At 36.9% G+C, this 12,816-nt stretch overlaps 1 protein-coding gene across 1 annotated transcript in view; it reads left to right on the top strand.

The window, feature by feature from the left end:
• Positions 1 to 12,816, top strand: part of LOC109537529 (T-box transcription factor TBX20) — a 48,580-nt gene that overhangs the window by 15,442 nt on the left and 20,322 nt on the right. Inside the window, exon 3 of the mRNA XM_019904308.2 lies at positions 11,471 to 11,744. Within this exon, the coding sequence (XP_019759867.1) occupies positions 11,471 to 11,744 (274 nt within the window). The remainder of the gene's footprint in view (positions 1 to 11,470; positions 11,745 to 12,816) is intronic.

The raw sequence follows: 12,816 nt of genomic DNA, 5'->3' as shown, positions 1-12,816 counted from the left end.
CTCGGAGGCAAAATGAGCAAGAACGCTCATTTGTACATCATTCTAGAGAGAAGTAAATGGCATTTTTAGAAAGTAAACCATCGATAAGGAAATGCTGGCAGTTTTCTCAAAAAATGCTTTAATTCAAGAAGTTCTAGATTTGCGTGGTTTTTTTTGAGTTGCAAAATCTACTTGAACATGACGATGCTTTTTTCAAAGTTTCTCAAGCCCCATTTGAGCCACAGAATTCCTTTTGGCATCTTTAGATAGAGAATTGAAAATTCGATTATTCGTCATAACCAGATGAGTGAGGAAATTCGAATAGTTTTGGCCCAGAAAACGAAATTTGAATATCAAACACTTGGGTTCAAGATTGTGCCAAAATTTGATGTTTTCCGTCCCATTTTTGCTCATTTCTCGGAGGCAAAATGAGCAAGAACGCTTCAAGTTCCACATTTCGTTGGCCCTTGTGGTGAATTACCGGGATTTTTCGCGAGTGATTTTCGCAGTTAAAAAAAATCTGGTCTTTTGATGAACCACTGAAAAATCCAGCAGTTTAGGAAGATCATATTGAAAATTCTTGTCCTGTCTTTGTCTTAGATGATTTGTCACTTGGGAAGATTTCATGCATTATGCAACTTATTCGAAGTGGTGCTTCAACTAATGTCTCCAGCTGGGAGTTTTCTATTGATATTAACAGTATTTCTTATGGATTATCGACGAACTAATAATGATGATGAGTTGAACTTGAAAATTTTCTTCGGCCCCTTTTAGAGATTAGTGGGTTCCTTTTCACGAATAATTTCCGTAGCGGGAGCCTGCAAAAATGATCTGAAATTGTCTGCGATGCAACCACTAAAAAATCCAGTACTTCAACAACCAGTTACTGAATGGCTCCATCTTAGATAATTTGATTTTTTTATCAGCCCCTGTTCTCCTAACGAAAGTTTCATCAAGTTCCTCATTATCTCCATCAGTGATTTCTTTCAACTCCTTATCTGCTGCTCATTTTACTGAATCTTCCATAGGCTCTTTGGAACGATTGTACTTCTTGGACATAAAGCGTACATTTGAACTGAAATGTACTCAACAAATCGATTTAATCGTAGGCCATTATTTTCGCTTCGTATGTGAGTCCTCGATTTTCCAAAAATAATGACGGCAGTTCGCACTTTGCCATTATCATGGAATTATCGTTTCAGTTGCGACCGCCGCCTCATTAATTATTGGGGCAAATTGGTGACAGGCGTGTTGGGGGGCCATCCAAAAGGGGCGGCAGTGGCTCGTTGGGGCGTGGTGCCATCTGCCGCCCTATTGATCGCTGACGGGGGCGCAAATGGCGCGAGTCAGCGACCGCCGCTGTCGAGGGGATGGGAATGGGATTGGGGATCCTTTTGCCTGTTAGTAAATTGGGGAGAATATCGTTTTAATACAGTTTGGAAGCTAAATTGTGTTAGCTGTCAGGGTGCTTGTTCAAGTCGTTTTTAAGTAAGGTGTGCCTAATTTGCTAACTTTGAATAATTGTTCTTAGTGGCGCTTTGTTGGGCTGATTTAGTTATTCCTGAACAAAAAGGAGGATTTTTCGTTTGTGGGTTTTTCAATTTATATTTGCCTGCAGTGCTAAGCGGACTGATTTTGGTCTTGCACAGAAAGCAATAATCGATTCACTCTGCCCCAAAGTAATTCGACAGTTGTTTCAAATTCAACGCACACTTTTACCAATAAGTTGACTGCAATCAAGTGCGTTTAGCACAAGCAGGCAATTTTTCACTCACCGGAGAAAATAAACACATTATTGTTTAACTGGAACTAATGAGAGTGAACAGTTCGAATCAATGGTGTTTTGTACTTACATTCCGTCATGTACATGCAAAAGCTCTTTAACCATCCTGTTCAGTTAATTACCCACCATGCATGAGCTGAACAGAGCGAAGTTTTCCTAATGCAAATGCTCATTGATTGGTCGGACGCCCCGTGAAATTAGAAACCAGTCCGGACACAGTTTTTGAAAATGCTCTAGTCACAGTTTGCAGTTGGCTTAATACATAATAATTTTGTCATGCAAAGTTCTAGTTGACCAATTACTGAGTTTCGAGCTCTTTTGCAACGATTTCGAGCAAAATCTGCATTAGCAAAAACAACTATCACAAAAGACCGGGATATTAATTTCTGATTGACATTCAGGTAGCTCAGTTTACCAAGACCATCCACTTTCTATCATTAGTGTTCTAAGCAAATCCGCAAATATTTCTAAAAAGCAACCTAATTAAACTTGATAGTTCTACGTGCTTAGCAACTAATTTAATTCGGCCATCACACCTATTTAGCTACAATCATCATCTATTGGAACAAGGATATAATTATTATAGACAGATGAAATTGCATGCCAGCTTATTTCAGCGCATTAATAACGTGTTATTCGCACTTTTCTTTTAACAATATTTAATTGGTTTAATTACCACAAGCATTTTCCTTGTAATGAGGCTTGAATAGCAACGAATATTTTGCCGCGGTGTGAAAGCATCAGCCTGTTTGCTTTATTCGTGCAATTTACCATTACTAGGCGAATAATGAAATTGCAACATTATATAAATAGCCGACAAGTCCCAGATGCTATGTGGAATGTTAATTAATCGCGAAAAAAATTGTGAGGAAATATTCAAGGATTTTTTATCTAAGCGCAATGACTGGTATTATTTAGCTTTCATCAAAGGTTGGGTTTTATCCAGATATTCGAGTCCAGGTGTGTTTTGCCTGGAAAATTGGATGTCCGATGTAATTTTGCTACAAAGTGGTTTGATTGGTTTGGATTAATTTAGGCTTGTTTTAGTATTTTAAGGTTTCAGGATGTCGAACAATTTCCATGAATATTTTTCACTTGGTCCCGACGTTTCGTTAGCAGCACCTATAGCTAGCATCTTCAGGCAGGTTCGAGACGAAACGTTGGAACCAAATTCTTATAATAAACCGAAAATATTTGAATATTATTTTAATACAATTTGCAATTGTTGACGGTCGTATTGAACAAGGAACATCATTTTTCCTCATCGAAATTCCAAAAAATTTAGGTCGGGCATTAATAACGGCGCAATGTGGATATGTAGACTTTTTGAAGAAAACTGAAGGAATTCCAGGCATTCGTCTGAGGTTTGAAAAAACGCAAAACATCTTGCAGATTTTACTTTTCATAGCTTTTTAAATGTTGATCAATCGACTATTTTCGCTTTGTTTTGTTATGTTATATTTTAATCCGAACGTCGTAATTTATTCTTGAATGCATTTTCGAAATACAGCCTGACTAATATGAGATGTCCTGCCTGACTAATATGAACTGTAATTTTATTTGTTTTAAAAATTTTATTTACTTAATGAAAAATTGTTCGCAAATAATCAACTTCAAAAACTGTAATTAAATATTCTCAATTTAGAAGATTATCAACATTTAGTATTTTATAATCTGTGAAAAAAATCAAGAATTTGCTAATTTTGCTGAAATTTTGAATGTATGAAACGCACTGAATGAACCTAATAAGGCCTTATCAGCTGCACAGCGATCACTCATTGTATATGTTTTCAATGTAAATCCCTAATTACAACTGGTCTGTATTAAGGATTCATTAATCTTCGGAATATGGCACGTTTACTCGGCGATAATAATCCAGAAATTTGAGATAATTGCATCGTTTTAAAGTCGGTATAATTATTTTTATTCGCTTAGTTAATAGTTTTCTTGCAAAGCCGCAGGTTACTGTTTTAGTTCCACTGTTCTTCATTAATCAGACTCGGCCGACAACTGCTCCGAGCAGGCAGGCGATTACGTTTAATTATTTGCACGTATGGCCCTTAATGCTTTCAGTCGGTGATTTAATCAGGCTTTTTTACAAAAGCGCCTAAATTTCACTGAAATACCTGCAGTTTATCAGAGATTCTCGCTAAAAAATCAAGTGTTCTTAAATTGTATTTTGTAATTTTATAGAACTTTACTTTATCGCTTTTGCACGCTAGGACATGTAGGAATCGTTACAAAGTTGCTGATTCCACTGTCCAGGAAGAGAAGTCGTAAACCATTGAAACAATGAAAAATTAGAAGCAAAAATGTGGATACCATTTAGTGGTTTGCAATGGTGTTAGTATTTTTATTCAAAATTCCCAAACAAAATTGTATTCGAATTATAAAACACAACTTTTGGGTCTTCTGAACTAATTAGCATCCACCAAACGTTCCTCCACATAAATTGTCCTACATTAAAAGAACAATAGGCCCTTGATAGGCTGTAATTACCCACAACTATTGTGAATAATATTCTCCTTGCCTGTCAGTCGACGCCTAGACAAGCCACCACATGAATAGGGCATGTCTTGTTTTTTCACTTTTGGTAAAAAGCTTATAAAGAACTTTTTACACCTTGCGCTCACGCGATTCACCACGAATATGAAAGATAGAGCCGAATGGGCGGCGAAGGAAACCGAAATTACAGGCTGTCGGTCAGGAATATGAAGGCAATTTGGATATTTTAACGCCACGTGCATTAACTTTGGAAAACGAGCGTAGATGATCGAGTTTTTATAAAACGAAATTGCTTGGAATTAGTTCTGTTTTATATGGAAAAGTCTGCAATGGAAAGTCGTCAACTACAAAATCAGCTCTTTAGTGTTTTTAAGTGGGTACACAATCCCCAACGCAATAAAAAACAAGACAAAACACATAATTTGTCTATTTCCTCATAATCCCCTGGTAATATTTCTCAGACTCGTTTTATCCAGGTATAAAAAAGCATAATGCTGCTTTGTGGTTAACAAATAGCTTTTCTCGTATCCCAAGACGCGTTAAAATATTTAATGAGCTTCTATATTATGGCTATTAAGCCCATCTTCGAAATTCCATCTCGGAAATGGTTTCTACAGTCACACTTCTTCAGTGTTGTTATTTCAATATTTAACTACCACCAGAAATATGTGACCGGTCCTTCCTCGGCTTATATTAATAATTTTCATATTTCGGTGAAATATTGCCGAATTATTTTTTATCGTTATTGTACCGCGACTGTTTTATGCATTTTCGTGTTCCACACCGTTAAACAATAGTGTGGGCATTCGAACTACTATTACCTTGCTTATTACCTTTATTTTTCGGAATGTTTTATGCAAACGGATTTGTATATTTTTTATATTTAGATTGGAAATGTAGATGGTTGGATACAAGCGTGTTAAAAGCAAGTTTCTTGTTGACAAGACTTCCAGGTTCAAAACCGGTCTGAGGTGTGCCTTGTTTTAGGTTGCGTTTTTGCAGAGTTTCAAAATTTAGATAATTAGCTTACAAAAATTGTTCAAAAACCCTACAGGAACTTCATTCCTCAAGCAGACTTTGTGTACTAAAGTGTACTTTTTTACAGGCGCGTCCAAGAGTCCAATTCTCCTTTTTAATCATATTCATCACAATATATTTTCCATATTTTCCAGTGTTATTCGTTGGCTTGAGGCTAAAAGCTGCCAGTGATTAATTTTGCGCCATTATCTCAATCTGCAATGTACTGATATGTAAACATAGTTAATATGGAATTAAAGCGTTTGTTTAGTTCGCATGAAACGATTTATTCCTAATTACGCTAGGATGGTGTTGTGGCGTAAAAAACGATCGGATGCACTTGGAAACGTGTTAACATGATGCATATGCATCTCTCATTACCTTAACTATGGGGTAATAACTTGGGTTTATTGTCCATATGCGTCGTATTAACAGCCGGACGCATAAAATTCGGAATATCCTTTTGCAAAATGTCTCCATTTGCATAACGGCAGCCAAATTAGAAACTTCAACTCATAATTGCTTAATTGCTCATTAAATTTGGCATCAATTCGTTAATACGACAACTACTGTTAATAATCCGATTAACTACATTGTCCGCATGCAACCAGACAACTGTCCATTCCCAGTCTGCGTTTGCTTAAGAAAACAATTCTCTTCGTAGTGAAGGCCAGTTAGTAAACTAAACAAACCTGACTTAGATAGATATCAAAAATGAAATTCATAATTTCCTTTCCATGTATTTTAAGGGCGCCCAAGCTTACCAGGGCAGATGGGTGTCAGCTGGTTCTTTACCTTATTAATGATCCCATTGTAATTAGTTGCATTCGAACACAGAACACTAACCAAACCACTTCGGAAGCGAAAACGCCATATAATGCGTCTATTTTGATGCCACTTGGAACCACTGAAAACACACTTAAAGCCTCAATGAAAAGATATTACTGTTAATGGACCACACAAATGACCGGGCGTATCGAAATACACATCCTTTGTAGGATCTATTTTTGAAATTTGATTGATGACTGCTTCTGCGTTTTATAAACCATGAGAAAATTTGGCTGATTTTTATTTTATTCAACTTTTTTAACAGAATTTTTCATGTTTATGGAATGTCACATTTTGGTTAAGAAAGCCTTCGTTTCTGCAAAATTCAGCTGGTTAGTCCGAAGTGGAAACAACGCTTTATTAGTTGATAACCTCGGATTGATAAAAACCGATTTTTAAATCAATTTTTCTATGCGTGCTTTTTACAAAACTTCACTTTTTTCGCTTAGAACGGCGATATTTATTCCGACCAGCTATCGATATGGGGCTCATTTTATGCTGATTTTGTCCCAAAAAGCCAAATCTGCAATCGGAATTCGCCTGGGCAGACTCCAAAGAGAGCTTCAAGTGTCGCTTTCTAGCATTTATTTATTTAAATTCTTCAACTTCACTTAAGCTAAGAAAGTTCCAGGAGCACTTTCAACTCTTTGAAAGTCAAAAGTTGCTGGCGCATATGAAAAAATAGCAGCAGTAGTGGCACAAGTTACTCCATTTTTAACGTGAAAAATGGGTGCATCGCAAAAAAAATTTAAATCTATGAATCAGTTTTTCTCGTTTTCCTGCAATTTGTTCAGGGCACTTCGGGTTATTTTTTAGGACAAAATTTCGAAATTCTTTAAAAACCAGTTAGTGGATTGCAATTCTGATTCAATATTCGGCTGTTCAGGACGATTATTTTTCAGATTTTTCATTCATGAAAAAATTGTGCTCTCTTAGTTGCGAGACTCAAAACATCATTTTCTTACCCCCTTGTCATACAGGGTGATTAAAATATTAACACTAATGCTTAACACTCTCTATGTGTTCTATATTTTTCAAGACTGCTTGCTAAGCTGATATAAAATTTCTGTTGCTTCTGCAGCAGTTTTCCCCGTGTAGTTTGTTTGTTTAACATTTACATATTCTAAGCGAATTTCATTTAGTTATTAATTATGGGCAGTAAATGAATTCGAGTTAACAGCGTTGTACTTCGGTGTGTTGTTTTTATAATTTGTTTCGCCGGAAGTAGGAATAAAGAGCCCGAGGCGCCCGTAATGGGAAAGTCGCGTATTCCTGATTAGCAATCTATAATATGTGCTGCCGTTTTTCGAAAACTGCTTGATCATGGTCTACTAATGCATTTTTACTGGCTTATTATAAGGCTGTTAACCACCCCAGAAGCACCAAGTTTAATGGTAATTAGTCATCGCGCGAAGAACAGTCATTGTGTTCGGTTTTGGTGCAGAAGAGCTCATACATCCAAGGCATTCATGAAGACTGTTATTTATTTATTTAAAATTTTCCTCCATCAAACCAATCAATTGCATGAATCACACACATGAAACTGATTTTCAACATCAACATTTGCTAATTTAATCGAATTCCAAACCAGTTGAAAGACACACGTTCTGTTTTATGTATTTGATTTGCAATTGCCAGATTTTTTTAAAACGTTTTCAACAAAATCTCCTTGACGCTGGCATCTGCTCTTGGCAAACTTCAGCCGCTTATTGAAGGAAACATGATTTATACCAAAAGACAGAGAAACTGAAGTGTTAATTATGTATCAGCTCAAACCCGAGTTAAAATATACCGAATAAAATATGGGCACGTTAATCGGATAATTCTGCCAAAAAGGAACAAGAAAATGCCTCACTCATTTACTGTCAAGGCAATTTAAATTACATTCTGCGAACAATCTCTTCGGGAGCTGCACAAAAATCACTACGCATCTATTAACGCAACTGATAATTTTGCTGTTCTGAGTGAAAGCCGCTTTATTAAGCGAAAAACAGGTACGAAATGTTCACTGGATGAGATGTAAATAGCCATCAGGCTGCCAGGCAAATTGCACTTGATCAGTGAATAAAAATGGTAGATGAAAGCATGCTTAATTGGCTGACAAACGTGCGAAGCCAGTTAATACCTCGAAATGCAAATTCAGATGCATTTGCATTAAATAGTTCGATTTTTTTTCAATAAGTTGATAACTTTTAAAAAATCAGTGGAAATTAAACTTCTAAAGTCGCCTGGCTTGGTCAAACAAAACGAAAAAATATCAGTTGGTTTTATAATGAATATAATAAATAACATCAGTAAAATTGCATTTTAGATTGATTAATATACGCCTGATGTGCACCTCAAATTAAATAAAGCAACCTGAACCAGATACATAAGCAGGTAATAATTATAAATACATTACACATATGTTAAATTGCGAACCAAATGCGGGCTGATAATACCAGCAACAACTTGTTAACGATTTTTTTTCAAAAATTTTGTTCTAAAAAGGAATAAAAATTACATGGCAAAAGGACAGGTGGGTCAGGCAGCTGAACCGGCTTAAATCTGTTCATAATGGATTGCGTCAGGTTAAAGGAGAGTTTGCAAAAAAAATATCGTTAATCATTAATTTAGTTGGAGAAGAATTGTTTGGGGTTGGATTATTTTTGTATTTTCCGGATTTGGACCATTTTTAATTGCATTTGCTCTTCACTCAAAACGTTTATTCTCAACTAATTCACTGCTAGTCAGAATTAGCTAATAGGCGAAAATTAGCTGAAAACCAGACATAATCAGTCCAAATTGGCTAATTTCCTAACCGAACCGTTAAGCAAACACAATCCATCCACAACAAGCAGATATGTGCAAACAATCCACTTACTAGGCTGCTCTTAATTATTGCACGTCGGCATTTTAATGAACGTTGGAAAGTTAAATAGTAGCAAGAAGAATATAATCCCCTCGATGAAGATCAATCGAACCACTCAGCATATCCGGTGTTGATTATGGTTGTAGAAGTCGGTTCAGCTCAGCTGCTCAAAAGTGACAAGATTATCGTAAAACAATTTGTTCACCGTGATGTAGCGCGATCAATTTTATGTGACTCTCAGTGGTGTTAAACAGGTGTTGACTTGATGGGAATTTGGATTCGTAAGACCGAAAATCGCATTATGGGGATAACCAGTTCTGGTTGTCTTCGCTGCCTCCTGGGATTCGACTTTAAAATTTCTAAACTTTAAAATTTACTGCTTGCAATACTGCAACTGTACATAGTAGTAAGGGGCTCTTTGACTCGGTTTTCACAAAATTTAAATTCGATTTCATTTTGACCAGTTTGTTGGCAATCCGACTTGCTGAAATGTGCGATTGGTTAAAAGCATTTTTTTTTAATTGCGATTCCAAATATCTTCCACCTAAAAACTTCAAAATTTTGCACGGTACAACAGGGCTGTTCTGCTGTGTCTGGAAGTTTTCTTCGATTCCCGGCTTTAGTTGAGATTCTATAAGCCGTCCAATTTGAGGCTGAAATGGCAAAATCTTTGAAACTTACAGTCAAACTAAAAAACATTTGCAACTCCAAAAATATTGCTTCTGCGAACTTAGTATTTGTACACGTTATACCAGGGGCTCTAGGGTGCATATCGGCAGAATTTGAGTGAAATTGCAGCATTGAGAATTTTTTCCAATTCTTCTGAACTCGAAAGTAAAATACCTAAATCGGCGTAAGTTAGTAAAGAAATTTCAAAAAATTGCCACTCCGAACCTGAAACATCCAGCCGCTTCAAATTGTCACATTTAACAAAAGAGCCTTCAAAATAATTATCTTCAGTGTAATTTCCCTCAAATGCAAGTGTAAATAGATTTTTCAGAACCGCACAAACTTGGGGCTGAAAGGTCTAAATATTGCTATGTTGGTGACAAACTTTTAAAGTAATTACTACTGCGAAACTAAAGCCGGTTGCGACTTGAAGTTGTTATCAGTTCCACTTACAAAAGAACCTTTAAAACGCCAGATAATTTCACTCCCCTCTTAGCATTAACAGATTTTTCAGAAAATCGTAGGACTAAAATGCTGAATTTTCGTACAGTGGTGACGAATTTTGAAATAATTTTAATTCTGAAACCGTTGCATCTAACATCAAGTTGTTTCGCGTTCTAAAAGAGTCTTTAGAAACTTCAGGGCTGGAATGTCGGTCAGATTCCAGTATTGATAGAGTTTTCAGAGTCTTAAAATTGCGCCTGAACCGAGAAAAATTTTCAAAACTTACTGATGAAATTGGAAACAGTTTAAACTGGGAAACTGATGCATGTAGTAATAATAAATTATTTTAAGTTAAAAAATGAATTTTTAAATCCCTATTGACAAAATTTCAGTAAAAGGTGATTAGAAACATGTTTTTCAGAAACTTAGAAAGTTTGAGCCTCAAGCCCAAATTTGCGTAAGTTGATGACGAACGTTAAATTAATTGCAACTTTGAAAATGTTTTGCGTCTAACCACATTAAATTATTGTGCGCTATAAACGGACGTTAAAAACTATACTGAAAGAGTTTCACTCAAATCCGGGAAATGGTAGTTTTCGGGAAACCTGAAACTTACGGAAGAATTCTGCCAGTTGGTATTTACCAGACCTTTTAAACTTGGTGACGAACTTTCCATTAATTGAAAGTCCTAAACTAATGCATCTAACAACATCAACTTACGGCGCGTCATTCAAGAGTATGTGAAAACTACGGAAAAGTTTCGCTCAAATTCGAGAATTGATCGAGTTATTAAAGTATCTTGAATTTGGGGCTGACAATCCAACATTTTAGTCTTCTTGACGATTTTCAAACGGAAAACGATCTTCGATGATAACACGTTTTTGGAAACGATGTTCACAGAATTTTAGTCAAATTCGAGTTTTTATAGAGTTCTCAGAAATTCTTTAAACTACGGCGAAAAAAACAAAATGTGCGTAATTTACTGACGAATATAAAACTGCCAGTCTGGCGGAAGTGTAGCATCTAACGGCCTTAAATTTGTATCCTATTTTAAAAGGTGTTTAGAAACTCTCTTGACAAAATTTCAAACAAATTTGAGCTTTGATGGAGTTTTTATAAACCCTTAAACCTCTTCAAGTCGAGCCCAAAACCGACAATCAATTGCTGAGCAACTTGGAAACAACAACTCGCCGAAACTGTTGCATCCGGCAAGTTCAAATTTTGTCGCCTTACAAAAGAAACTTTATTCTCCAAATCTGCCAAACGCGGCTGAAATGGGGCTATCGGTTAATTTAGCAGGCTCTCTTCAAGTTGAGGCTAAAACCATGCCTGATTTACACAAGCTGATTCTTACCACTTGCATTATATTACTAAATTTTTCTGTTTTTTTTTAGCCGAATGTTTCCCACTGTACGAGTATCCTTCATCGGACTTCGACCAGAAGCTAAATACGCAGTACTCCTAGATATAACTCCTGTAGATAACAAGAGATATCGATACGCATATCATCGATCATCGTGGCTTGTGGCAGGAAAAGCGGATCCTCCTGCTCCCTCTCGAATATACGCCCACCCCGACACTCCCTTCTCGGGGGAGCAATTACGCAAGCAAGTTGTGTCATTCGAAAAAGTCAAGCTGACCAATAACGAAATGGATAAAAATGGACAGGTAATCAGCTTAATACTTTGTATATCTTAATTGCATCATTACACAGCGGGGGTTAATTTTTCACGTAATCCAGACAAGATCAAAACCGAATCCCTCAACATCTAGCTTGACCCAGAGGCGTTAACATTTATTTCTGGCCTGCGTTTAGCGCGGCCACACATAATAGTTTTTATTCATGTGGCACACGAAAATACTTTCTGCTGGAATGGGAAATTGCGTTTCTTTCGTTTGTGTTTTCACGTCAACTCTTTGCGAACCTGTTCGTGATTTATAGCCCCGGCGATTATGATGTGTTTTAACCCCCACGGGCAATTCGCCCGTTGAATGAACGGTTTGGGAATCCTTCAACACCTAAACATGCAAGGGGGGTTAATTATTTTTCCAATTTGTTCAACGAGTGTCCGTAATCCGTGTATCTGGAGGACAAAGAACTTGTCAAGTTCCAATCGGATTTTTTTGCTGAATGTTTAATCCTGCGGGCCGACACTGGATACGCCACGCAAGCCTGCACAAAACAGCAATGGAGAGAATGTTTTGCTCTACCACTTTGGCAAATTTGTGCAAGTTGTGGCAAATGTTTCAGTAGAAACGTAAAGCTGCCCCGAACAGCCATGGAAAGATGATTTTCCCTGCTATGCTGGCAAAATTCGTATTCATTCCCAAATTGTCCAAGCGGTGGTGAATTTTTCAATTCAGTCCCCAACTTGACTGATTTTGGAAAACATGAGCGCACTGAAACATTTCTAACTCCCGAACAAAACGTCGTGGAAAGTTGCCAAGGGCAGCGGAAGAAGGAGCGCTATCACGGCAGGAAATTTTATCAGAATCCGCAACTTCCCCCAGTTGGGGCAAATTGTTCAACCTCCACCCCGAACCAACTAGTTCTAGCAAACATTAACGCACATGCAAAGTGGAAAGTTCAACTTTTGCTTTAGAATTTCAAGAATTAAGCATTGCGGACACAATTCTGTATTCTAGGCAAAAAAACCTTCCACACTGACTGATTTTTCGTTTGTTGTTCCTCAACCAGTGTCGTGCCCGGAGGGCACGGCACTACTTTGACTACAAAAAG

Source organism: Dendroctonus ponderosae, unplaced genomic scaffold (genome assembly GCF_020466585.1).
Source record: "Dendroctonus ponderosae isolate FM_Combo_2020 unplaced genomic scaffold, Dpon_F_20191213v2 Dpon_F_20191213_3, whole genome shotgun sequence".
In the NCBI taxonomy this organism is placed as follows: Eukaryota; Metazoa; Arthropoda; class Insecta; order Coleoptera; family Curculionidae; genus Dendroctonus; species Dendroctonus ponderosae.
Note: the sequence above shows the minus strand (reverse complement) of the source record. Positions and strands in the feature narration are given on the sequence as shown.